A 24311-nucleotide genomic window follows, 5' to 3' on the forward strand; every position below is an offset into this window, starting at 1 on the left:
CCAGGAGATAGTGAACAGGGAAGCCTGGCATGCTGCAGTTCACGGGGTCAGAGGGAGTCAGACATAACTTAGCTACTGACATAACAGCCTAGAATGAAAATTCATTGACAAAAGTATTTTAACGGTAATTCTCACTCTATATGAAAGTACAGTTATTGTATGTTCAGAGTTGAATATTTGTTACAACATGATTATCATATTTTCTCACAGACCCTGGCCCTGATTTACTAGTTGGCGAGGATCTCATCCAGTGCTGAATTGTGCTTGGTTCCTCTTCTCTGGGTTATAAAGAGTGAAACCAAAGAACCGCAGGCCATAAGACCATTCTCAAAATCACAGGGCTGCTGCTGCAGAGAAATCTGCAATTTTTTGTAGGCCTAATTTCTCCATAATAAGAATTCCTGCCTTGTTGTGAGGATTAAATGAAAGATTGTATAGGCAGTTTGTTGTGTGTTATAGATGTTTCATAAAATTAGTTCTCTCTCTCTTTCCTAAAATCTTTGCTTTAATAGGCGGGGTGCTTTGCATGTAGTGATAGCCATGAATCTATTCCAGCAAGCTCATGACATGGAGAATGTTGTATTTCTTTAATTTGAATTAATGTACTGGGTGGATCCATTACATGTCTAGTTATAATTTCAAGTAGAGCATTCAGTAAACTTTATTAAAGAATACTTTGCATGTCAGCAACACAGCTCTGTTATCCAAGTTATGTTGGATAACAGAGCTCAAAGATTTGTGAACTTATCACATGGTTACATTGCTTAGTTATAATTGAAAAAAGACTAGCAGAAACTTAATTCACAAAAAAGATCCCATCTGTTTTGTTTACTGAAATATATTTAAGAGTTGTATTGTTGATTAAATTGAGGTTGTATTGAGGACTAGAGAAGTGTGTTCTTTAGTAATTGGCATATCAGAAGTCCTCAGTATAGACCAGCAATTATCACTTTTTGTTAATTAAAATTTAAAATTCATAAGTGCCTTGCCTTTCAAAGAAGTGATTTGTCCTTATGTGTAGCAAGAAATATTTGTTTAGACTTTTTCTTTCTTACTGATTTAAGTAAAAGTTTATTTAAACTAAAGAGTCTTTTAATGAATGGAAAGATTGATGATGAATGGGAAAGCCCTGATGCTGGAAAGATTGATGGCAGGAGGAGAAGGGATGGTTGGATGGCATCATCAACTCAATGGACATGAGTTTGAGCAAACTCCAGGAGTTACTGAAGGGCAGGAAAGCCTGGTGTGCTACAGTCCATGGGGTCACAAAGAGTCTAACACGACTGAGCAACCAAATAACAACAAGTTTCTACATTAACAAATTGATGATTAATTTTGAAATCATTTTTAAGCCAAGGAGAAATTGATTTTTTGAGAGAAAATAGTTATAAATTGTTTTATAAATATAAATCTAGATATTTATTTACTCATGTATTACACTTATTTCACCCTGAAGATAAAGCATTTTAAAATGTCACCTCCGTAAGGATTAAATGTTAGTTAGAACAGCATGGAACAACAGACTGGTTGCAAATAGGAAAAGGAGTACGTCAAGGCTGTATACTGTCACCCTGCTTATTCAACTTATATGCAGAGTACATCATGAGAAACGCCAGGCTGGAGGAAGCACAGGCTGGAATCAAGATTGCCAGGAGAAATATCAATAACCTCAGATATGCAGATGACACCACCCTTAGGGCAGAAAGTGAAGAGGAACTAAAGAGCCTCTTGATGAAAGTGAAAGTGGAGAGTGATAAAGTTGGCTTAAAGCTCAACATTTAGAAAACTAAGGTCATGGCATCTGGTCCCATCACTTTATGGGAAATAGATGGGGAAACAGTGTCAGACTTTCTTTTTTGGGGCTCCAAAATCACTGCAGATGGTGATTGCAGCTATGAAATTAAAATATGCTTACTTCTTGGAAGGAAAGTTATGACCAACCTAGATAGCATATTGAAAAGCAGAGAGAGACATTATGTTGCTAACAAAGGTCCATCTAGTCAAGACTATGGTTTTTCCAGTGGTCATGTATGGATGTGAGAGTTGGACTGTGAAGAAAGCTGAGCACCAAAGAATTGATGCCTTTGAACTGTGGTGTTGGAGAAGACTCTTGAGAGTCCTTTGGACTGCAAGGAGATCCAACCAATCCATCCATTCTAGAGGAGGTCAGTCCTGGGTATTCTTTGGAAGGACTGATGCTAAAGCTGAAACTCCAATACTTTGGCTAACTCATGTGAAGAGTTGACTCATTGGAAAAGACCCTGATGCTGGGAGGGATTGGGGGCAGGAGGAGAAGGGGATGACAGAGGATGAGATGGCTGGATGACATCACCAACTCGATGGACAAGAGTTTGGGTGAACTCCGGGAGTTGGTGATGGACAGGGAGGCCTGGTGTGCTGCAATTCATGGAGTCACAAAGAGTCGGACATGACTGAGTGATTGAACTGAACTGAACTGAGAACAGCAAAATTGGTCATATCACAAAATCAGTATGTTTCTACAATCCGTAAATTATTTTTTTCGGAAATGTTCAAAAGAATCCAATGGATATTAGTCTGATAGGGAAGCCACACTTGAACCAGATTGATTACGCTGGTTAAAATCATGTCACCTAATGGGCACACTTAGCCTTTGGTGTGTGGTAGGGAATCTGAGCAGTGAGAGCTACTTCCTGCAAAAGAAATGACTTCCATATTGTTGAAGTGGTGATAGTGGTCAAGTCTTGGGATAAACATGTTAGGAGTCAGGCAAGTGGGATGCTGGAGTTAGTTATTGAACCCAGTGATACTTAGTAAGGCTTCCTTTGTGTGTCTTGGAGCACAGGAATTGTGGAGGAAGATTCCTGCATATGACTGGATATCAGACTAAGTATGCCTGATAGGATTCCTCCACCCCCAGTAACTCTAATAATCTATAAGAAGCAAGCTTAGATTTTGAAACTTAATTTCAGGATTCCACTGTGCATGTAACAGGTGCAAAGATACATACTATTTGTTGTTCTCTGTGGTTAGATAGCTTCATAAATCAGCACCATCTGTTCTTCTTCTAAAAGACTCTTCTCTTGCCTTGGGTTGTGTGGAGTCATGTTGTGTATGTTTCAAGACAGGAAATGTTTCATTTCTGTGGGAAATGGAAATTTCATGGACTATGTTCAGGACTGTGTTTGCCATTCCATTTGATCAGTATTAACTTGAGATGAGAGTGTTAGGCATCCTTTTGAGGGTGGGCAACTCACATATAATATTCAGCATCACAGGTACTGAATTATTCTTCATTTAATCCAAAGTTATTTGACATTGAACTCTGGAGTTCTATGGAGCAAGTTTATATTAAGATGAACTGCACTGCCTTTAGAGGTATAAGAGCTATTATTTTCCCTCTATAATATAAGAAGACAGTTTTATTTTTAAAAGTCTTGCTTAGTATCTAGTACTGTCTTTTCTAATTCTTTTTTTTTAAAGTGCTTTTACTCTAGTAGAGTACAATGATCTTTAAATAAAATTATATTACACATTTCCTGATTTTCTTTCTTTAGAAATTTGCTTATAGGTTTATCATTTCAGCAGTGAAATCTCCGCCCCCCCACCCCGCCCACTCAAATGTTTTCAATTGTTTTCCACATATGATGGAAAATTATTTTTCCCTGGGGATTAGGCTAATTAATCAAATAGTGGCAACCTTAACACAAAAGCCTTCTGGAATCCAATTTGTGATACTCTGGGGACTTGAAAACAGATTCCCCTCAGAATTTATTTTCCACCAAATGTGATCTGCCAAAGTGGTTTAATTCATACTGTCAACATTCAAGTAAATACTTTCTCTGGAAGCTATGGCTCACTAAGAGTTAATGTATCTCTCATTAAGTTTGGAAAATTTTGGAATTCCAAAACTCCAAAAAGGTGAAAAAGATCATTTAGTTGAGCATTTGTGTAGCAGTGTAATTGAACTGGTTACATTATTTTACATGAAAAATAATAACATTTGAGGAAGAATATTATAAATTTGTTTAGCAAGATATCATCAGAACTTTCTTTTCCTTTCTGCTTCCTAAACATAAAAATCAGATTGGTATGCCAGAAATTTAAGTAAGCAAGTATAACTTAAGTTTTTAAAAAACATTTAGACAGTATGTAAATTATTTCTTGAAATTGTAGGCTTTTCTTTAAAGTAATAGCTATTCAAAATATTTGTATCCTCAGAACTCAAGAGTATGAATGCAGAGATGCAGGTGATTGCTTTCTGGGTAAATTTTTATTGTGTTCCATAAAACAGACAATTTTCCTTGTTTTGTAAACAAACCGATTACAAAGCTTATCCTCTTGTATGAATGATGGAAGCAGGATTCAGATTTTAAGTGTTCTAACTACCAATTCTGTCCTATTTTGCAATAGTATCCACTTTTGTTAATGATGTCATTAACAAAAATCTGTGAATATAGAGAAAATATTTAGTGCCCAAGAAGGAAAAAATACAACTAGATAATTTTTAAAATTAAAAAGATAATTACAGATTTAGCCTAATTTCATTTTTTTCTCTCTCCTTTTACTACTTGACTCTTCCATCTTAAAAACATTGCTTAGATCAGTATTATATCACAGATAAAGGGTTAACAAAAATTATTTCCCCCTCTGCCCAAGAGTATAAACTTTGGTGAGGTTTTTGGTTTTGTTTTGTTCTCTTTTCCTGGAAACCTGATAAAGGTTTCCGTGAACAATCTTTGTATGGTAATTAAATTATTCTGATTGGTAAATTGTATCTGGACTGGAAAAACTGTAAATATCTGACAAGCAGCTGTCCCTTTGGTGATGCCATGAGGCATACTGGCTTCTCTGAGGCAGGGGTCCCCTGAGCCAGGGTAGCACTCTGCATCCAGCCTCTATCAGTGTCTTCCTGTGCAACTGAACTGTCGTCCGGGGGACCCACAGGAGAAGGTCGTGGGCATCTTCCAGGAAGGCACCTGCCAGGGACACGACCACGATACTGCCTTCCTGGCCCGTTGGGTTTCCTATCTTTTATTATTTGAAGTAAACCTGGTGCCAGATTTAAATTAAAATTAAATACAGCATACTCAAAGGCATTTAATGAAAAAACTAGCACTCTCTGTGTTCCCCCAGCCCCTCTCCCTAGAGGCAGCAACTCCCAATCTATGCACATGTTGGTTGGTTCTGGTATTTACTTCCATGTTTCTGAATAAAATATTTATGTTGTTTTGTGGTTACAAGCTATTGACATCTTTTGCTTTGTCATTATGGAAGATGGGGTTTTCCCTTTAATGCCACTTTTACCTTCCCGATACCCCTCCTCTAAGTCTTGTTACATGAAAATTCCAAGTGGAATCAATACCCAGTGTCACATTATATAGCGATGTGAGAACTGCTCACGGTTTAGCCGAGTGGCTTCTCTGATTACGTTTCCTTTCCTACACATTTTCCTTCGCTATTCTTGGAGCTAATTGCTTTAGCATTTTGACAATTTGGTTTGTTTTCTCTGTCTATATCTTTAATCTGTGTCCCACCCCGTCATTCTCTATCAGGTCTCTGAAAATATCTCCCAAATATTAAAAAATATCAGAGTAATTATTATTATGATTTTTCTCATGGAGACGGACTTCCCAGACCCCTGTGTCCTGCTGCTCTAATCTTCTCTGGACTGTCCCCATATTCTGGACTTACCTTGGGTTCTGTCCATTGTCTCATTGAGTTCTCTGGGTTTTACTGGAAGGCATCCAAAAATAAATTGATAGGAAAGGGACCAGGGGAAGTAAAGACTTTGCTTGTCTGATTTTTTTTTTAATACTTGCTTTTTTTTTATATTTGATTTTTTATACTTTTCTTTTATACTTGATATTTTTTTTTCATACTTGATTTTTGTTTTTGTTTGGTTGGCCATATTGTTCTATGTTGAAAAATATGTTTTTCCCTTGATACAGATGGTTTAACTATTTCATGTAGTAGAATTTAATGTTTTACTGTTCAAAAGACATTCTTATCATAGAGCGTGTGTTAATCACGTTCCCAGTTTTAGTTTGCTAGCAATCATACAAACGCTGTGTGTGTGTACTCAATCGCTTCAGTTGCGTCCGACTCTTTGCAACCCCATGGACTGTAGCCCGCCAGGCTCCTCTGTCCATAGAATTCTCTAGGCAAGAATACTGGAGTGGGTTGCCATGCCCTTGCCCAGGGGCCTACAGATGCTACCGCTCGGCAACGCTCAGATTAAATTCTGTTATTGGGAGATAATTTTCCATGGTTCTTTTGCATTTCTGTACATCTTGAGAATGAAGGCCTTTGTGCTGCACTCTTCTTTCAACGATGTGTGTAGAGCAAACAGCCTTGGAAGACAGACATGGTGTCTCCCTCCAAAACAGTGAGCAGGCGTGCAAACTGTTTGTGTAAAGGGTTCCAGTTCCCTGGGCTCAGTTTCTCCTGTGTAGACCACTGTCCCCGGGCCCTCTTCATATTGCCTTTGAGAATTTTAGCTTAGGAATCAGTACACAAATGGAAGATACTCTGGCTGATGCCATTGCTGTAATGAACTGTCCTTTGTCTCTGAACCAAGGTGTCCTCTGTGATACCCATGAAGCTATGTGGCAGGCTAACTTAGAGCTTTCAAGCAGGATGGAATCACAGCCCCGTCACAGGTCTTCACATCTGTCTCCTCTCTGAAAATTTCCTCAACTAGCAACCCGTGGTGTTTTCTTTTTCCTGCCATTTATTGGATTGTAGAAGATTCATTGGAAGGACTTGTTGAAGCTGAAGCTCTAATACTTTGGCCACCTGATGTGACGAGCCAAGTCATTAGGAAAGACCCTGATGCTGGGAAAGATTGAAGGCAACAGGAGAATGTGGCAGCAGAGGATGAGATGGTTAGAGAGCATCACTGACTCAGTGGACAAAAATTTGAGCACACTCCAGGAGACAGTAGAGGGCAGAGGACCCTGGCGTGCTAATGGTCCATGAAGTGACAAAGAGTCGAACACGACTTAGTGAATGAACAACCACAGCAACACAGCATTTAGTTGTTTATAATTTTTGATATGTTTTCTCATTCTGAAACCCTTTTATGATGAAAGTACTTTGTATACAGCAAAGTGCAAGAAATTATGGGTTTTATGCAACTTTCTAAAATGTATATGATATATTCTGTATTTAATTGAGTGGGTAATATGTTTAATATTAAATTTTACTGCAAGGCATAAAGTATGAAAGGGTGAATATATACTCTTAAAATATCTTATAGTTGTGTAACATTACCCTAAAACAATTACTGAGGTATGTTTTATATGTCACGTATTCACTGTGTCTCATTTCAATAACAGCTGACATTTATTGTCCATTACCACGTGTCAGGTACTGTGTTATGATTTGTGACGTGGGTTTATCTTACTTATTCCTCTCAGTAATCCTAAGAAGAATTAGATGGTTTTATTGTTCCTAGTTTACAGAAGAAGGGACAGAAATACAGAAAGGGTATATAACTTGTTTAAGGAGGTAAAGTTGGCAGATGGCACACTCACTTTTCACATCCAGGTCTGTTTAATTTTTGAAACTGAGCTCTTGACCACTATTCTCTGCTGTAAAATAGACGGGATAGGACAAAAAGTACATTGACTCACCTGAAAAGTTTTCTTCACACTGCGTAGTTTAAACTAATACTCTAGGCCTTCCATCTTGATTTGGCATAGTTCATAACCGAGCTTCATTTACTATGGTGACAATGGAATTCAGTGTAGAACTCCTGCTAAAAGTGACTGTGCTCAGTTGCAGCTCTTAAAAGTACAGAACAACAAAATAAAGCAGTATAGGAGTTGGTGTGTACACATTCAGAAACTGTAGTTCCCACAGCAACTGCAGCCCAGCCTCAGGGTAGTGAATTTTACGAAATAACTGAACACCATATGCAGCAACATGAAATAATGTTCTCCATGCTCTTGGGGCCCTGGTAATGGTCACTGTGGGAACAGTGAATGTGGCAATTATTAGTTGCTGTTTCATCACTCTAGTTTGGGGCATTTCCTTTATGTGGCTATTTCCCAGTGCCGCATAGGTGTTTCTGCCAGTTGTATATCATGGTGATGTTTCAGCAGTGCTTAAATTATTAATGAATCCTGAATCTAAATGTCCATAACCCATAAACTATTTGTATGTTTTCCATCTGATTTATATACTACTGTGTTTCTCTCCTTTCTATCCCAACTCCCAATGGAAAAGCTTAATTTTGGGAGTTTGTTGTTTACATTGTGAGTGTGACTCTTAGGCAGGTTCAAGATGCTGGTTCACGTTTGAAATGTATTATGTAATGGTGCTAAAGCTGAAACTCCAATACTTTGGCCACCTCATTGGAAGAGTTAACTCATTGGAAAAGACTCTGATGCTGGGAGGGATTGGGGGCAGGAGGAGAAGGGGACGACAGAGGATGAGGTGGCTGGATGGCATCACCGACTCGATGGACATGAGTTTGAGTGAACTCCGGCAGTTCATGATGGACAGGGAGGCCTGGCGTGCTGTGATTCATGGGGTCACAAAGAGTCGGATGCGCCTGAGCGACTGAACTGAACTGAACTGAATGGTGCTTAAAGGAGATGAATGACTAAGAAGGACATAGCAGAGCCCCTCAAAGCACAGGATCATGACTCTTCAAGTAGCTTGGCCTCACGCAGTGCTCCACCATTGAGGATGCATGGAGTCTATCTAAACTCATAGAAGAGCTCGGCACATCCAGCTTCTTATTTTGCTGGACTCAGAGGCAATTGGGCATTAGCAACTACCTTGCCTTCATATTGCCTTAGTGACTTGAAATATCATCTGATGCTCTGTCTTGAACTTAGAGCCATTGCTTATCATTTTGTTGATTGATGTCTCTGTTAATGGCTTATACATTTATACTATGAGTTAGAAATATACAATTTTTCTGTAATGGTAGACCCTCATTAGGTGGTTTAATAAGTTCATATATAAGCTCACTGTTGTCAAGTTTATATAGTAGAAAAAGATAAACCTAACAAATTATGGGTATGTAAATTATACACATAAACCTCCAAGATGTAAATTAAATAAATTTTATTGAGTTGTATTTGGAAGCATATTACCCCAGAGACTCCTGAGGGTGATTTTGTTTTCATTAGCAAATACTTGCATACCACCTGCTGGGTGTAAGACACTGTGGAGCCAAAGTAAAGCCCACGTGAGCCACTGTATTTGGAGATTCTGAGTCTTTTCTAAGTATTCTAATTTAGATAATAAAACCGTTGATGTCATCAGACATGTTTATCCTTATTTAGATGATCCTGCAAAGCCAACGTCACTGTTAGTGAACTGCGTAGTGAAAAGATGGTGGACAAGATGACAAAGAGAGGTATATTCTTGGGTGACATTTCATTTACTTTTATGAACCGTCACATTTATTCCACATGTACTTTTTGAAGCACTGGCATATTTATTCAATTTCTACAACATGTTGGAATATCATTTTTTTTTTTTTTTTTTACTAACACTCTGCCTTTCTGAAAGGGAGAGTGCAATGCTGGGAGTTGGTTAGCTTACTCTTTGTCCCTTTTCGTGCACCTGGTCCTTTGTAACAGAAGTAAACATGGCTAAGATCTTACTGCCTTTACCTCTGAATGATCGGTCAGTAGGCTTAGGATAACCTTATGTGACATCTCGCAGGAGGAAGTGTTTAAGTCCAGGACTGCACTAACTTCATGTTCATTTTGACAGCCTATGTTAATAGGAACTAGGGAACTGACAATTGAACTGAAAACTTTGCTAATCTTTAAGATTTACAATGGTCTCAACTGTTTGGATTATTAAAATGTTAAACATCTGTCCCCAGTATAATGTACATCTATTCGCATATTATAACATTGTAGTAATATGTTCAGAGCAGTAGTATGCATGCAAGAATGAATGCTTAGTTGCTCAGTCATGTCCAACTCTTTGCGACCCTTTGCCAGGCTTCTCTGTCCATGGAATTTTTCAGGCAAGAATACTGGAATGGATTGCCATTTCCTCCTCCAGAGGATCTTCCTGACCTAGAGACTGAATCTGTGTCTCCTGCATTGCAAGCAGATTCCTTACCCGCTGAGCCATCAAGGACACCCAGTATATAATATCAATAACCTCAGATTTGCAGATGGAGAAGGCAGTGGCACCCCACTCCAGTACTCTTGCCTGGAAAATCCCATGGATGGAGGAGCCTAGTAGGCTGCAGTCCATGGGGTCACTAAGAGTTGGACATGACTGAGTGACTTCCTTTTCACTTTTCATTTTCATGCATTGGAGAAGGAAATGGCAACCCACTCCAGTGTTCTTGCCTGGAGAATCCCAGGGATGGGGGAGCCTGGTGGGCTGCCATCTATGGGGTTGCACAGAGTCGGACACAACTGAAGCGACTTGGCAGCAGCAGCAGCAGCAACAGATTTGCAGATGACACAACGTGAATGGCAGAAAGTGAAGAGGAACTAAAGAGCCTCTTGATGAAGGTGAAAGAGGAGAGTAGAAAAGCTGGCTTAAAATTCAACATTCAAAAAACAGAGATCATGGGATCTGGTCCCATCACTTCATGACATATAGATGAGGAAAAAATGGAAACAGTGACAGTTTATTTTCTTGGGCTCCAAAATCACTGGGGACAGTGACTTCAGCCATAAAATTAAAAGACACTTGCTCCTTGGGAAAAAAAGCTACGACAAACATAGACTGTATTAAGCAGAGACATCCCTTTGCTGACAAAGGTCCATATAGTCAAAGGTACGGTTTTTCCAGTAGTCACGTACAGGTGTGAGAGAAGTCGGTTGTGAGATTTAGAACTTTCCCATTAGTATGAGAACTTCTTTGGTATAGCTGTTCTCCAGTTTGTGACTCGCCCGCCTGGCGGCTCTATTGTGTAGCTAATGGTCACCTCCTTCAAGATGACTTAATACCATACGCTGGGACCCCAGGACTGCTGTTGCTAGAGCCTCTGTCTCTGTGGCAGGCCACTGCTGACTCATGCCTCTGCAGGAGACCCTCAAACACTCAAAGGCAGGTCTGCCGCAGTCTCCTGTGGGAGTCACTGCTCCTTCCCTTGGTCTTGGTGCACACAGGTTCTGTTTGTGTCCTCCAACCGTCTCTGGCAGGTATGAGGTTTGAGTTTAAATGTGATTGGGTCCCTCTTACCATCTTGTTGCAGCTTCTCCTTTGCCCTTGATTGTGGGGCATCTCTTTTCAGTGGGTTCCACCATTCTTCTGTATGGTTGTTGGTTGCTAGTTACAATGGTTGTTGGTGGTTGTTCAGTGGCTAGTTACAATTTTGGTATTCTCACATGAGAAGATGAGTGCATGTCTGTCTCCGCTACCTTGGGTCTGATTTTTACGCATTAAATATATCAAAAGGTGGAGTAAAAACAATAAGAAGTTAACATAGGTATAAGTCCTAATGTTTTCTTTCCTTATTGCAGAGGCATCTTGTTTACCCCCTGGGATATACTAACTCGGGAGACTTACTGCTTTCAAATACAACTTTTCACATGTTCAAACCCATGCTATCACTAAAGGCCATCCTCACTAGACGAGCGATGTAGTTAACGTGATCATAATGCCTGTTAGACTCCAGTTTTATCCAGTTGCTTCTCATGCGCTTTCTAAGGAGAAACCTGACCCAGGGTGTGCTTCTCTCTGTTTAGGATGAGGATGTCGCAGAGGAGGACAGCAGTCGCGTGGAACCCGTGGGCCATGCCGACACTGGTGTGGAGAACATCCCCAACTTCTCTCTGGAGTAAGTTACTGACAGTTTCAGCTAAGCTGTAGCTTCACTGACGGCAGCAAGTATTCCGAAAGCGTATGGCATGCGGAATGTCTGTGCTTATTTAAAACACGCTTTGCACTGGTTTGTTTTCCAAAGAGCATCTTTCATCTACTGAGTTAATGGTATAATGTAAGAGCTATAGCATGGAAATTCACAGGTTCCTGCTGGGTTCCATGCCTTGGCAAATACTATTAAATGGTAGTTTGAAGCAGTGTTTGATTGAAAACGTTTGTCATGCTCACGGCACTGTCACTGCTTTCAGTTTGCTTTTGTATGTCAGTGTTTTGTTTGTTTTTCAACTTTGCCAAGTTGACAAAGATATTGTAGACATACTTGAAAAACTAGCTGGATCAGGTAAGCATTAGTCATTTTAGTATATGTTTTACTGGCTTGAAGAAATAGAATCTATCAAGATATTTGATGGGGACCTTATAAGAGGTTAGGGACCTTGAACATGATTTTAAGTATCAAAGGTCAAAGAAAAGCTTCCATATATTGTCACAGCTTTGCAATTATCTTAAATAACGTCAGGTTTGAATGGAAGATGTTTTTAAGACTTTGAGTTACCTTAGAGCAGCCATTTCTAAATTTTTTCTTTGACTTTGGGTAAAAGTTGGGGGTGGTGATATTAATAATTACACTCTGAATTTTGTCTTTTCTTGGTTTTCCAAGAAAGGGTTATAAGAATTTTCTCAGTGAAATTAAACAGACTCCCAAATCAGATTATACTTGGATATTCAGCACCCAGTGCTCTCTAAGTAATTACATTTAAGAAATATTTGTCCCGTTGTAATTCTTTTGAGAAAGACTATGAAATAAATAAATGCATTAAAAATACCATACTATCCTTAGTTGACAAACAGACATTAAATAGATGTTCAAATGCTATTAATGATATCTGAAATAGCATCTTAGGACATTCTATGAAAACATTAAAAAATTAAATATCCATGTAAATAGTATTACTTTAGTAAATATTTTGCAATATGACAAAATTTTAATTTAGCTAATTAGGATATTAACTAATGTCCTAAGTAGTGTATATGATTTAATCTATATACATATTTTCAATTTTGATTTGTTTGATATTCCAATCTTTTTCTTGAGTCTTTGTATTACATAACCAGGGCACTTATAGTACATAGGATTACCTCAGGTTTTTATTTAAGGCATACAGTTGAAGTATTGGCATTTTCCAGTGCATAAGAACTGTCCTGGGATCCTGATCAAGTCCACTGGTAGTTACTTATGTTTGTCCAGGTTTCCTTAAACTAGATACCTAATATCTAGTTGAAATAGTATTTCCAAATATTGATCATTGGATCAGTACTGTTTAGATTTCTGTGCCGTGCTCATACCCACAGAAATACCAACAAAGAAAGTGAAATCTCATTGAAATGGTTTAGAAAATTTACATTCTCCAGGTTACACCAATTTGCAGTAAATTTGGGCTTATGATATTCATATTAAAGTACTGTAGTTATGTAGTAGACGTCTGCAAATGAAGTCATGTAACTTCATATAAATAGTGTGAAGACTTTTAGAGTTCAGTTACAAACACTCTTAAGGCAATTGTTGGATTTTTCATGGGTGCCCACTGGGGTTGTGTCACCGGCGTGAGCAGTGAGCTTACAGCAGGTAGGGTGTTAGGAGTAAGGGTGGTGGCATCCTATCTGGACGGCTACCTGCAGGGGCAGAGCTGTGCCCTTACTGGACTATTGGAAGGATCAATGAGATGACCTGCTCAGAAGCGCTTTGTAAATTATAAAGTGCTGTGCAATGGAAACATCTTTAGCCCGTTAGTCTTCGTAATCCTTGATTAGATATTAGAATGGGAAACTTTCAGTGCAAGTCTAGAGATCTGATTACAAAATGTGGACTTGGAGTATACAGAAGAGCAATGTCCTGGGTGATTTTTAATGTAGTTATTTCTGATGATTGCTCCCTTCCCATGCCATCAGACTAGCGTGCCGGTATGTAGTGTTGAATGTGCTTTCATCACCATGCTTCTCTTCCAGAATGTGAATGTATATGCGTGTGTGCCCCTTGGAATTTTTGTTTTGTCTCTTTTGTTGTTCACCGTGTGTCTGTGCCGTTGCAGTTTTGTGTTTGGTTTGGTTTGGTTTTGGTTTGTGACAGTACATGTTCATGCTCCCTCATTCATCATTGTCTCACAGTGATATGGTAAAGCTCGTACAAGTCCCCAACGATGGAGGGCCTCTGGGAATCCATGTAGTGCCTTTCAGTGCTCGAGGCGGCAGGTAACGTATCTTGCAGGTTTTTAATTGAATCCTAATGTACAGTGTTTTATCTTCATTTATGCTCAGATGTAGAGTAGTGTTGAGTTAGCGTATGCTTAATAGAAGCCTCTTCATTTGCGGGCCACCGTGCCTTCCTTCACACGTATGCATCATAATCACAAAAGCACTTAGGCTGATGAAGAAATCGGGCATTTAAATTATTCTAATAATTTTATTGTTCATCACATCCATGCAAACATTTTACTACGCTGCAAACTGATGATAGCCTTTATTGCCAGAACTCCAGCTGAATGTGCAAAGGTAAGGAAGTTCTTCAAGCATTTTCCTGGAAAACATGTATCCAGTATAAGTTACCTGGATAACATAGAAAATGATTCATTGAAAATTTTATATGTCTGTTTAGTTCTTTAATTTTAAATGATTTTTGTAATTGTGTTCTAAAATTTTTAAGTTAGAGAAGCTATAGATTTATTTCCTCCCATGTGATCTGTGTCTCCTCTTCAATCTGCCCACCCAAATGGCACAGTTTTGCACTGTTAGTATGACTTCATTACTTCATAGAACATGTATCCTTAAAAATGTCAAATGTTAAATGAGTTTCTTTTACCCTGCTGCTTGTTTTCAATGAAAGAATTATTGTTTGTTTTATACATATTCAAATACTAAGAACTGATTTTGCAGCTAATCACATCAACTAATCAAATGTTTGATGAGCCTTTCATCATCCATGAAATACTGCCTCCTCCTGGGGCTTGGGGAGAGGCATTAACCTTTGAGGTTTAATCTCATCCTCTCTTATTTACCTATTTAGTTATTACCAGCTGAAACATATTTATGATCTATTTGGCTTTTTAGTTTGAACTTCTTCCTTTTATTGTTATCCCTTTATCTATTTATTTTTAAACTTCCTTTATGCTGGGAAAAGAAAACAGGGAGCTGGAAAGTCGCCTTAGGCCAGCGAGTGAGAACATAGAACATTCTTTCAACTCTTGCCAAAGAATTATAAGGATCTAGTATGTTGTAAGAGACATTGGAATGTCAATTACAGGCATGTGACTGAATTATCTGTTTAATTTTTTAAAATAAGTGTTTGAACAGCTGTACCACCTTCCTAGTGTATGTTCCTGACCGTGCTGTGTCCAGACTTCATGTTTCTGGTAATGCACATGCTTTATGGAAGGTCTGGAAGCTGATGCATTGATTTACCTAGAACTCTGCTGGAGTAGGAGGCTTGAAAATGAGCGTTATCTAACAAGATGTGAAATTCTCCTGGAATTGAGAGCGGGGTGTTAAATTCACAGACTTATGACCACTTTTACTTTTTTCCCTTCTTTTCTTCTTCTTTTTTTAAAACTCTAGAGAAACATTGAACTTTCATCAAAGAACTTTCATTTAAATGAGCTCAGTTGTTTTCAAAATGGCCCTTGCCTTTATCTCCTTTAAAAATTATAATCTTAAATGATCTGAGAAGTTAAATCCCTTTTCCATTTATTTGATGAGTACAAAAATAAGCTAAGAGGGTAAAGTGCATGAATGATAGCTTCCCAATACTAGTGTGCCTTTAACTGCTTGTGGAATATAACTCATCACAACTGAGACTTAATTGTGTATAGACCAGCTTTGAACCAATATTTCAAACATGCTATTTTCTGTCATTTATTACACATATTCTATGGCATTGTGTGAAAGGATATTGGGATAAAATAGGTAAAAAGCCTAAAGCAAAAAAACTGTAAGATAGAAAAATTAATCTACTGCAGATTAATTCAGTGGAAGGTATTTTTACTGGTTACCATGGCATTTCATTTTGATATACAGAACTCATTCAACTAGACAAGGATCCCTTTGCAGAACTAGGTGTCATTTTTAATCCCTGTTGATTTGGCAATGTAATGAAGAAAATCCTGTACAGCATTCTTGTACAAGGGACAAAGAGATTAAGACAATGAGATTCTTTATAAACCCTTTCTAGGCATCAGCAATTTTGAAAACGGAGCAGAATTTTTTCCCCCTAACACCTGTAATGTGTCTTTGAGCTTCCTCATTGTCTTGACATTCCTGGTTCTCTGGAGTGAGGCGGAAAATGCAGAGAGCAACAGGAGGGCTCCTCCAGAATCCTAGCCTCCGATCTTCAGGAGCCAGACACACCCATCTCCCTTGTTCTCCGAAATGCTGACAAGTACATTCTTCCCAGTCTGTCAGAAACCTTCCCAAGCATTACTGAGTGACGGTTCCTGTGTTAGGTGTTGGGAAACAAGGATGAATGGGACATGGTCTCTCTCCAGGGATGTGCAGTCAAGATGGAGTGATAGCCAGGAACTCACACTATTATAATTATGTGATAAATGCCGACATTGTGAGTTGATGGGGAGTGGTTGTCTGAATTAGGTAACTGAAGCTGGCTTGTTGTAGAAGATGATTTTAATTGAGATGACACTTTGTGAAGGAAGCTACATCAGCTCCATGGTGACTGTGAGGGCAAATTAAGCAATGCAGAATAGTGTAAAGGAGGAAATTAAGTGGAACTCGTGAAGAAATTGCATATGTTATCCAGTGGAAATAAAAGAATACATATTTGTGGGATATAAGTTGAAATTTCTGAGAATAAGTTTCTTTGTGCAAAATTCCAGTCATACTTGGCCCCCTCTCAGTTTTGGAAATGTAATTAATTGAATAACGCTTACTGAATACTTATTTTTCTAAAAGTGACATATACATGTCAGTATTGCTTTCTGATTTCCGTTTCAAAGTCAGAAAGTTTTAAGGAACAGTACAGAATTGGAATCACACATCCTACAGAGAAGAAACTCGATGCGAAACATCTCAAATATCAAACATAATTCAGGGAAATAGGAAAAAAATGTGAAGTCAATGTTAGAGAAATGTTTAAAGCTACTTATGTATTCAGTATTATTTTGGCCTGTCGTTAATGAAGTTTTTTGAATAAAGATTCTGCTGGATCAATTTTAAAGAGGCCATTTTCTAGAGTGGGTTGAATGTTCTTTAGTGACAACGGGCTTGTGGCTCCCCTACCCCAGCCATTGCTTTGGGTATTAAAAATGGAGACAAGCGGCTGCACAGGAGACACTGTGTTGATATCCCTTGATGCTCTGTTTTTCTCTAGTTATCATCCTGTATTTTATTCAAAAATATAAAATTAGCTGATCCCCACCCAGAATTCTTTATTCACAGTTTCGCTACCTTGAAATCAATTTTCACTTCACACATATAATTTCATTTCCTCTTGATTTTAAATGTCAAACATAACCTCCTTATTTAAATCACAAGTGCTACTACTTTCAGGAAGGCTCTGCCAAGTAATTGTCATTTCCTTTGGCAGAAAAACCATGTTTCATGTTGAAATTTTTTATATTTCTAGGACCTAGCCCAACAGTATTGCTCAGCGAAGCTTACTTTGACTATCCCTACTAACTCTGCATTGCTATCGAAATAAAATACATATAAAAATAAATATCTAAGGTACATTAGAAATAAAACAATAAGGATGTATCCTGGCTTGATGTTAATGAGGTTTCCCAAGCCTTTCCAATTACTTAGGAATATGATTGTGTTGTAATATTAAATATTTAGAAAGCAAGATAAAATGTATATTCTGAAATAGGGGCTGGGCTTATGAAATAATAAGATTTTGTAGTTTTAAGGGACTTAAAGTCTAACTGAGAAATATGTACTATATAAAGAGATCTATACTATGTGTCCAAAGAACCTGATGCGCGTGTGTGGTAGGATTTAGAGGAAGTGGAGGTTTGAAGCAACGGAACTTGATCTGTTCTTTAAAGGAAATATACGACTTAATGCTAGTGATGTCTGAAAAGATCTTCTTTCCTGGAAGAGGATATACGAAAGGAAGATGTTCCATACAAATGTGTGTGATTTGCTGAGAAATAATGATTCGAAACAGAGTGTATTGGAAATGGCTCTTAGAAAGCACTTTATGAATGGCCTGTGAGACTTCATTCTGTAAATAGTAGAGAAATTGTTGAAGGGTTTCGAGAAATACCATTGCATTATTTTTTAGACTAGCTATTATTCTTCTATTTGGTCCCAGTCTAACTTATAGAAGACATTCTTATTCTTTTCCCGTATGGAAACACATATGGCTAAAGCATATTATTCTTTTTTAAATTAAATTTTATTCTTTATTTTATTTTTTAAAGCATATTATTCTTAATAAAGTGCAGCCTGCTTCTCTGTCTCTTTTGTGTAATGGACATAATTGAATAATTTTTGTCTCAAAAAAGTGTTTATTAAGGTTTAACTATTCTGTATAAAAGTTACTAGACATATTTGGAAGGTCTTAAGAAAAATACTCATCTACCTAATAATTCAGTGAAATTCTATGAACTTGACTCCTCTAATACTTACATGAGTTATAAATAGTGTTAGTTTTAACTCTTAGGTCACTGAACCTTTATTATATTACTTTTTGTAGCATAAGACATCAAAATCAGAAAGCTCATCTTCTTTCCAGAATTCCCAGTTGCCTGTGCTGTCTCCCCTCTTTGTGGCAGACAGTGATGGCCTTAACTACATGCTGAGTCTTCATGTTATTGGCCAAGGGCTTGTTAGGAATAGTCCAGGCTAAGAGATGCATTTTGATGCACCTTTTTTGAGGCCACAGATACTTGGGACAGTTCCTGGCTCTGTCTTTTGAGTAAGTGTGGCCTGAGCAGGTTTCCTTCACTTAGCCTCAGTCTTCATATTTGAAGGCTGGGACACTCCTGTGACTTTGTATGGTTTAAATAAGAAAATACAGAAACTTACAAAACGCGTGTAAAATTCCTTTAGTGAGGTATTTGGCAGTGGCAGCTAATATAATAAGAATGGTGTTGACATTTCACCTTCCACTTATCTACCTGTAATGTGCTTTAAGATTACCTCCAAATGCTGGGTGTTCTGGTTGTCTCAGTTCAGTTCAGTTCAGTCACTCAATCGTGTCTGACTCTTTGCAACCCCATGAACTGCAGCACGCTAGGCCTCCCTGTCCGTCACCAACTCCTGGAGTTCACCCAAACTCATGTGCATCGAGTCGTATTGCCATCCAACCATCTCTCTGTCATCCCCTTCTTGTCTTGCCCCCAATCGCTCCCAGCATCAGGGTCTTTTCCAATGAGTCAGCTCTTCGCATCAGATGGTCAAAGTATTGGAGTTGTAGCTTCAGCATCAGTCCTTCCAGTGAACACCCAGGACTGATCTCCTTTAGGATGGACTGGTTGGATCTCCTTGCAGTCCAAGGGACTCTCAAGAGTCTTCTCCAACACCACAGTTCAAAAGCATCAATTCTTTGGGTCTGGTTGTCTAGGCAAGTGCTAATGAGACTGTATAATAGTGGAATATGATTTCAAAATGATCTCTTCTATCATGAATATGGGATGAAAATTTACTCTTACATCCTAAGTTTGAGAATTTCAGTACACACTTATTTAGGTAGTTAGGTGTATTTGTTAATGAAGAATTACAGCCGATTTGAATTTCATGGAGACAGCTCAGGTGTTAAGAATAACTTTATTTGAGGCTTGTATGTTTCAGTTCACTTTAGAGTTTTTAAGTTGAATATTCACTTTTAAAAGAATAAATATCCTCTTGCACTTTGAGTACTCTATTTCCATTCATCTCCCCAAAAATACAATTTATTTACTGAATCTGTATCCTTTTGTCTGGAAGACTTCAGTTGTTCATTCTCAGCTGCAGATTCATTTTGTTCAGATCAAGGGGACATATTAAATGCATTTGTTTTAGAGAGAAAAGTTGTATTTTACATTTAGATAAAACTTGCTTTTTAAAATGTAGTAGTATGATGCCTATTATTTCTGCCCTTATTTTAAGGAATTCTCTATTTTCACTTTACCATGTTTTGGTCCACTTTATCTCATCCACTAAAGGCTATATTAACTTGGAGTTCTTACTGTGGTTCTGAGGGATTGAATGTAGGTCATTGCCAGCCCATTGTCCCGGGCTCAGTGAGGGGAGAGGGTCCTGCTGCTGGGAGCTCATTCTGCTCATGCCTTCTCTGCTTTTGCTGTAGTTGTGGTGTTTACACTGTGTCAGCTTTTATTAAGATGAATTATGATCATTTCCATACAGCTGGGTGGCAGTTGTGGGAGTTTACGTTATCAAAGCAAAACTCACACTTACTCAGCCAATTTAGATGTCAATAAAACATTTGTTACTTATTTTCAGTTTTATCATTGGCTGTAATTTATACTTAGGATTGAAAATGTTAACATGTGTGACTGAGTTTGTTTTAATTAAGTGTATAATTAGGCTAATGAACCTTGTAAAAATGTAGTGGTGCAATCCTTAATATAATCTAAGCAGTTAAATTTCTAATTATGCATCCAAAATCATGTACAGAGATGCTGCCTTTCCATGGCTGGCTCTCTGGGGCTGTGTTCTCCTTCTTTGCCCCCTTTGGGGGTAAGAAACATTGTACAGAAGCCATGGTGAAAGACTTCAAAGAAATATGTGTGTATTTACATATTTTTTAATGTAGGAAATTCATTCAGAAGTGGGATTTGTACATAGCAGACATAGTGTGTTTTCCCCTAAATTTTTGAAAAGATAGAGGGACCAGGGAAGGGCGGTAGTTTTGGGGATGTTTTCAGTTTACCAGAAGAAATCCACTTGCCCAGAAAGCATCTTGCCAAGTCGGGTTCACATTAAATTCATGCAGGAGGTGGAGAGGTGCTGCCCTGTGTAGCCGGGAGCCCTGATGTTGTGGCTTCCCAGCGCTGACCTCCCTGCTGTGTTACTCATGACCTGCTGGTCCTCCTGCACCTGCCAGCACAGTCAGGCTGGTGCTTTGCCCCTGGTCCTTTCCCCAAGCGACCTCCCCTCCCCACTGCCCGGCTCCTCTTCTCCCTCTCCTGACTCTTCTGTCTTTCGCAAAGCGGTTTCTTCTGATGAAAAGTGGTTGCCCCTAACAAGGAATTCTGGTACTGACTGCCAAGAAGGAAAACCACTCTCTACTCTGGCACAGAGTCATGCCAAAACGCTCTGACCTTCACGACCTTTAATTATTCTCTCTAATAAGAGTGTTAAGGGAAACACAACAGCATCGGCACTCACTTCTTTATTCCTTTAGAGGGAATTCTAGTTGCTGGTTGAATTTGCAAACCAGACTCCTAAAATTTGTTTCTAATTATGAATACTATCTGGGCTGCCTTTTCGTGGGCAGGAGGGGGTGGAGACGTCTCTGCTAGCAGACACAACTTTCCAGGAAGATGAAAATCTCTGTTATTACTTCCCATTGATTTCCCTTCAGAGGGTCCTCTTCATTCTGTTTGGCTTTCATGTTATCAGTTCAGTTTTCCTGCGAAGTTTTTTTGATCATTCCTTCCCATTCCTTTTGTAATCATTTTCACCTAGTGAACCAAATGGCATAATTTTGCGGATTGTACCATTTTCCTTTTCAGTTAATCCATTCTTTTGAAGAGAATGATTCTAATAGTGTGGTCAAGTACTTAGAAATCAGCAGGCTACTAACGTCTCCTTAATTCAGTCTGTTCTGTTGCTTCCCTGATCACTTGCTGTGTCACTCAGGGTGAAATTTTTCCCTTTCTGCTCCTCTACCCCCAACCCTCAACCACCCCATCAGCTCTCTAGTCTCTAGTGCTGTGAAAGAGGATTCTGAGGTTTCTGCGACTACTTTAATAGTGTTGGATTCTAAAACCTCATTTAATAAACTTTGGCAGTATTTCATGTAAATATGATAGCATACTTGTTTTTGATTTGTAGCATTTTTACTGTATGTGAGGATTACTGATGCAATTGGTTGTATAAGAGGGCTTATATAGAAAGACAAGCGATTCCATGAATGAAGCATGTCAGGCCTTTTTACTGTATGTTATTATCCTGGAATGATTCCCATGGGGCAGGGGTGGGGGGGAAGCAGATTTAAGAAAAGAAAAATGATTATCTAGATGAATATAAATCCATGGACCTATTCATCTAAAGAATATTAATGCCACTTGTAGAATTAAATTACAGATTTCCAAGTTAGATTATTTAAACTGTTATAGATACTGAAAGGTTTTATTGGAAATAAATTCATAAATTTAAACAAATGACTGATACTAGCTACCTGCTAAGTAATTTCCATTAAACTTGGTCTGACTTTCTCCATTTCCCTAAAAATATTCTATTTCAGAAAACACAAAGTATTTCAGAATATATAAAAACATAATAATTTTTAGACACTTGAGATCACAGCAATGTTGTAACTGTATTGAGAAATTGCTCATGATCTCACTGATTAAAAACTAATTAACTGGAGTGACTCTTGGTAGGCCATGCTTTTACTCAGGGGCTGAACACACGAACTTGAAAGAACTGTTGTTGGTCCTTTGAGGCAGCTTTTAGCAACAGAAGTGGTACCAAGTCGTGGTTCTGTTAGGATTGCGTGTGGGTGGCTGAGTCATCTTTTCTCTCTGCTGTGCTCTCAGGTGGGTGCTTGGATGGCAAAGTGGCCTCGTGTCTGCTCCTGGCTCCACTATTACCAATAACTGTGATTCGGTTTGATTTCTCTTGTTATTTTGTCCCACTCAACAGAGACATGGGTATATCTTGATGACGTGATGCCTCTGGATAGAACACTTTGTTCACTTGCCCATGCGTGTGTGTGTGCTCAGTCACTCTTTCAGAGCTGACTCTGTGGCCTCATGGACTGTATCCTGCCAGTCTCCTCTGTCTGTGGGATTTCCCAGACAAGAATATTGGAGTGGGTTGCCATTAACTCAGGGACCAAACTTGTGTCTCCTGCATTGGCAGGTAGATTCTTGACCACTGAGCCACCTGGGAAGCCCATAGACACTGACAAATCATAGGGAAGCTTAGGAAGGTACACTGTGGGCTTGAGTGCATTTTAGGAGTCACTTTACATTTACTGTGCACTTTGGTTAGCCCAGTAAGATATCACTTCCTGCCAAGCAGGGACTCTGACAGCTCTAGTCTCATGCAGCTGGGTCAGTATATTCTTACCTTTGAGCTTAGAGGATTTTTATATTGATTTAGTTCCAATATATGATGGCAAGTAACTAACAATGACCCACGCCATATTTTTCACTAGTCACCAAGTTTCTTAGACTCTTACACTAGTGGATGTTAATCCCCTATTATTAACATGACCAAAAGGCAATTTAAACGTCATCTCCTCTTAATTCTTGCGGTAGGTATACTTAACCATAGTAAGACACTGTGCCTCTTCAGTATATTTAATAATAAAAATTAGAATGACATCAATAGTGACTCAGTAAATATTCATCAAAGAAACAGGGTTAAACTGTAGAATAACACCCAAAAAACAAAAGGGCCTTCACCTCAGTGAATTTCAGCTCAGTCCTGTATTTGGTATAAATGATACCATCATGAAAAAGAGGATCTGATTCTGCATTTTGTTTCATTTATTCTATTTTGCAAAAACTTGTTAGGAGACTTGTTTGCCTCAGATAAACCTAAGCACCTATTCATTCAGTTTTCGGTTGTCAAGACCTTACTACAAGCTCAGGCCCATGTTCCCCACTTTCTAGGAGCTGACAGGGCAACAGTAGAGATAAGATGTGTGTATAAGTGACAGTGACAGGACAATGAGATCAACAGCAACAATTACCTCAAAGGTTTAAAAGAAGGATGCAATCTATTGGAGCATCTACACACAGTATCTACATATAGTAGGTTGTACAGTACATACTGCAGATTGTATTCCGTTGGAAAATACAGATAGGTGATTGGAAATTTGGTGTCTTCAACTTTATGCAGGATTCTAAATGCTAGTCTCCATATGGGTATTTTTTGTGTCTCTAAATACTAGGATTATGAAAGAAAATCTAAGCTGGGGACAAACCGAGAGTAAATTCATAAAAATTTTAACATGATCATGATACAGAATAGATGCTAACCGTCAAGTAAATCAGAGCATCAGAACTAGGTGAGGATTCCTGTTACTTATGAAGCTGTGATCATATGTAGTGTTTGCTATTTCTATGGGGTATATGGAATGTCCATCCTGTCAGTCAAGGAGTTGGTGCTCCAGACCGAGTATGTTTGCAGTAGTGTCCCCCATCCCCATCTTGGTCTCTAAAAGTTCACTCAGGCTTTTCTTTCTACTTCAAGTTTGACTTAACTCTGAGAGCTGAATGGTGACTGCCAAGATTGGAACTTGTCCCTGGCTTCCTATTTTCTTCCGAAGGGAATAATGGCAACAAATTACGTACTTCTGGGAGACCTAACAAGTTTTGAAATTCAGA

General features: G+C 38.6%; 1 protein-coding gene across 28 annotated transcripts in view; it reads left to right on the forward strand.

Moving 5' to 3' along the window:
• The window catches only part of PARD3 (par-3 family cell polarity regulator), a 569666-nt gene that overhangs the window by 300154 nt on the left and 245201 nt on the right, over positions 1 to 24311 (forward strand). For 27 of the 28 annotated variants that reach the window (XM_027976558.2, XM_027976565.2, XM_027976560.2 and 24 more), the window contains 2 exons: positions 11664 to 11755; positions 13963 to 14046. In XM_027976558.2, coding sequence (XP_027832359.2) covers positions 11664 to 11755; positions 13963 to 14046 — 176 coding nt within the window. The remainder of the gene's footprint in view (positions 1 to 11663; positions 11756 to 13962; positions 14047 to 24311) is intronic. The other variant, XM_042230472.2, reaches the window with a different exon arrangement.

Source organism: Ovis aries, chromosome 13, assembly GCF_016772045.2.
Source record: "Ovis aries strain OAR_USU_Benz2616 breed Rambouillet chromosome 13, ARS-UI_Ramb_v3.0, whole genome shotgun sequence".
Classification (NCBI taxonomy): Eukaryota; Metazoa; Chordata; class Mammalia; order Artiodactyla; family Bovidae; genus Ovis; species Ovis aries.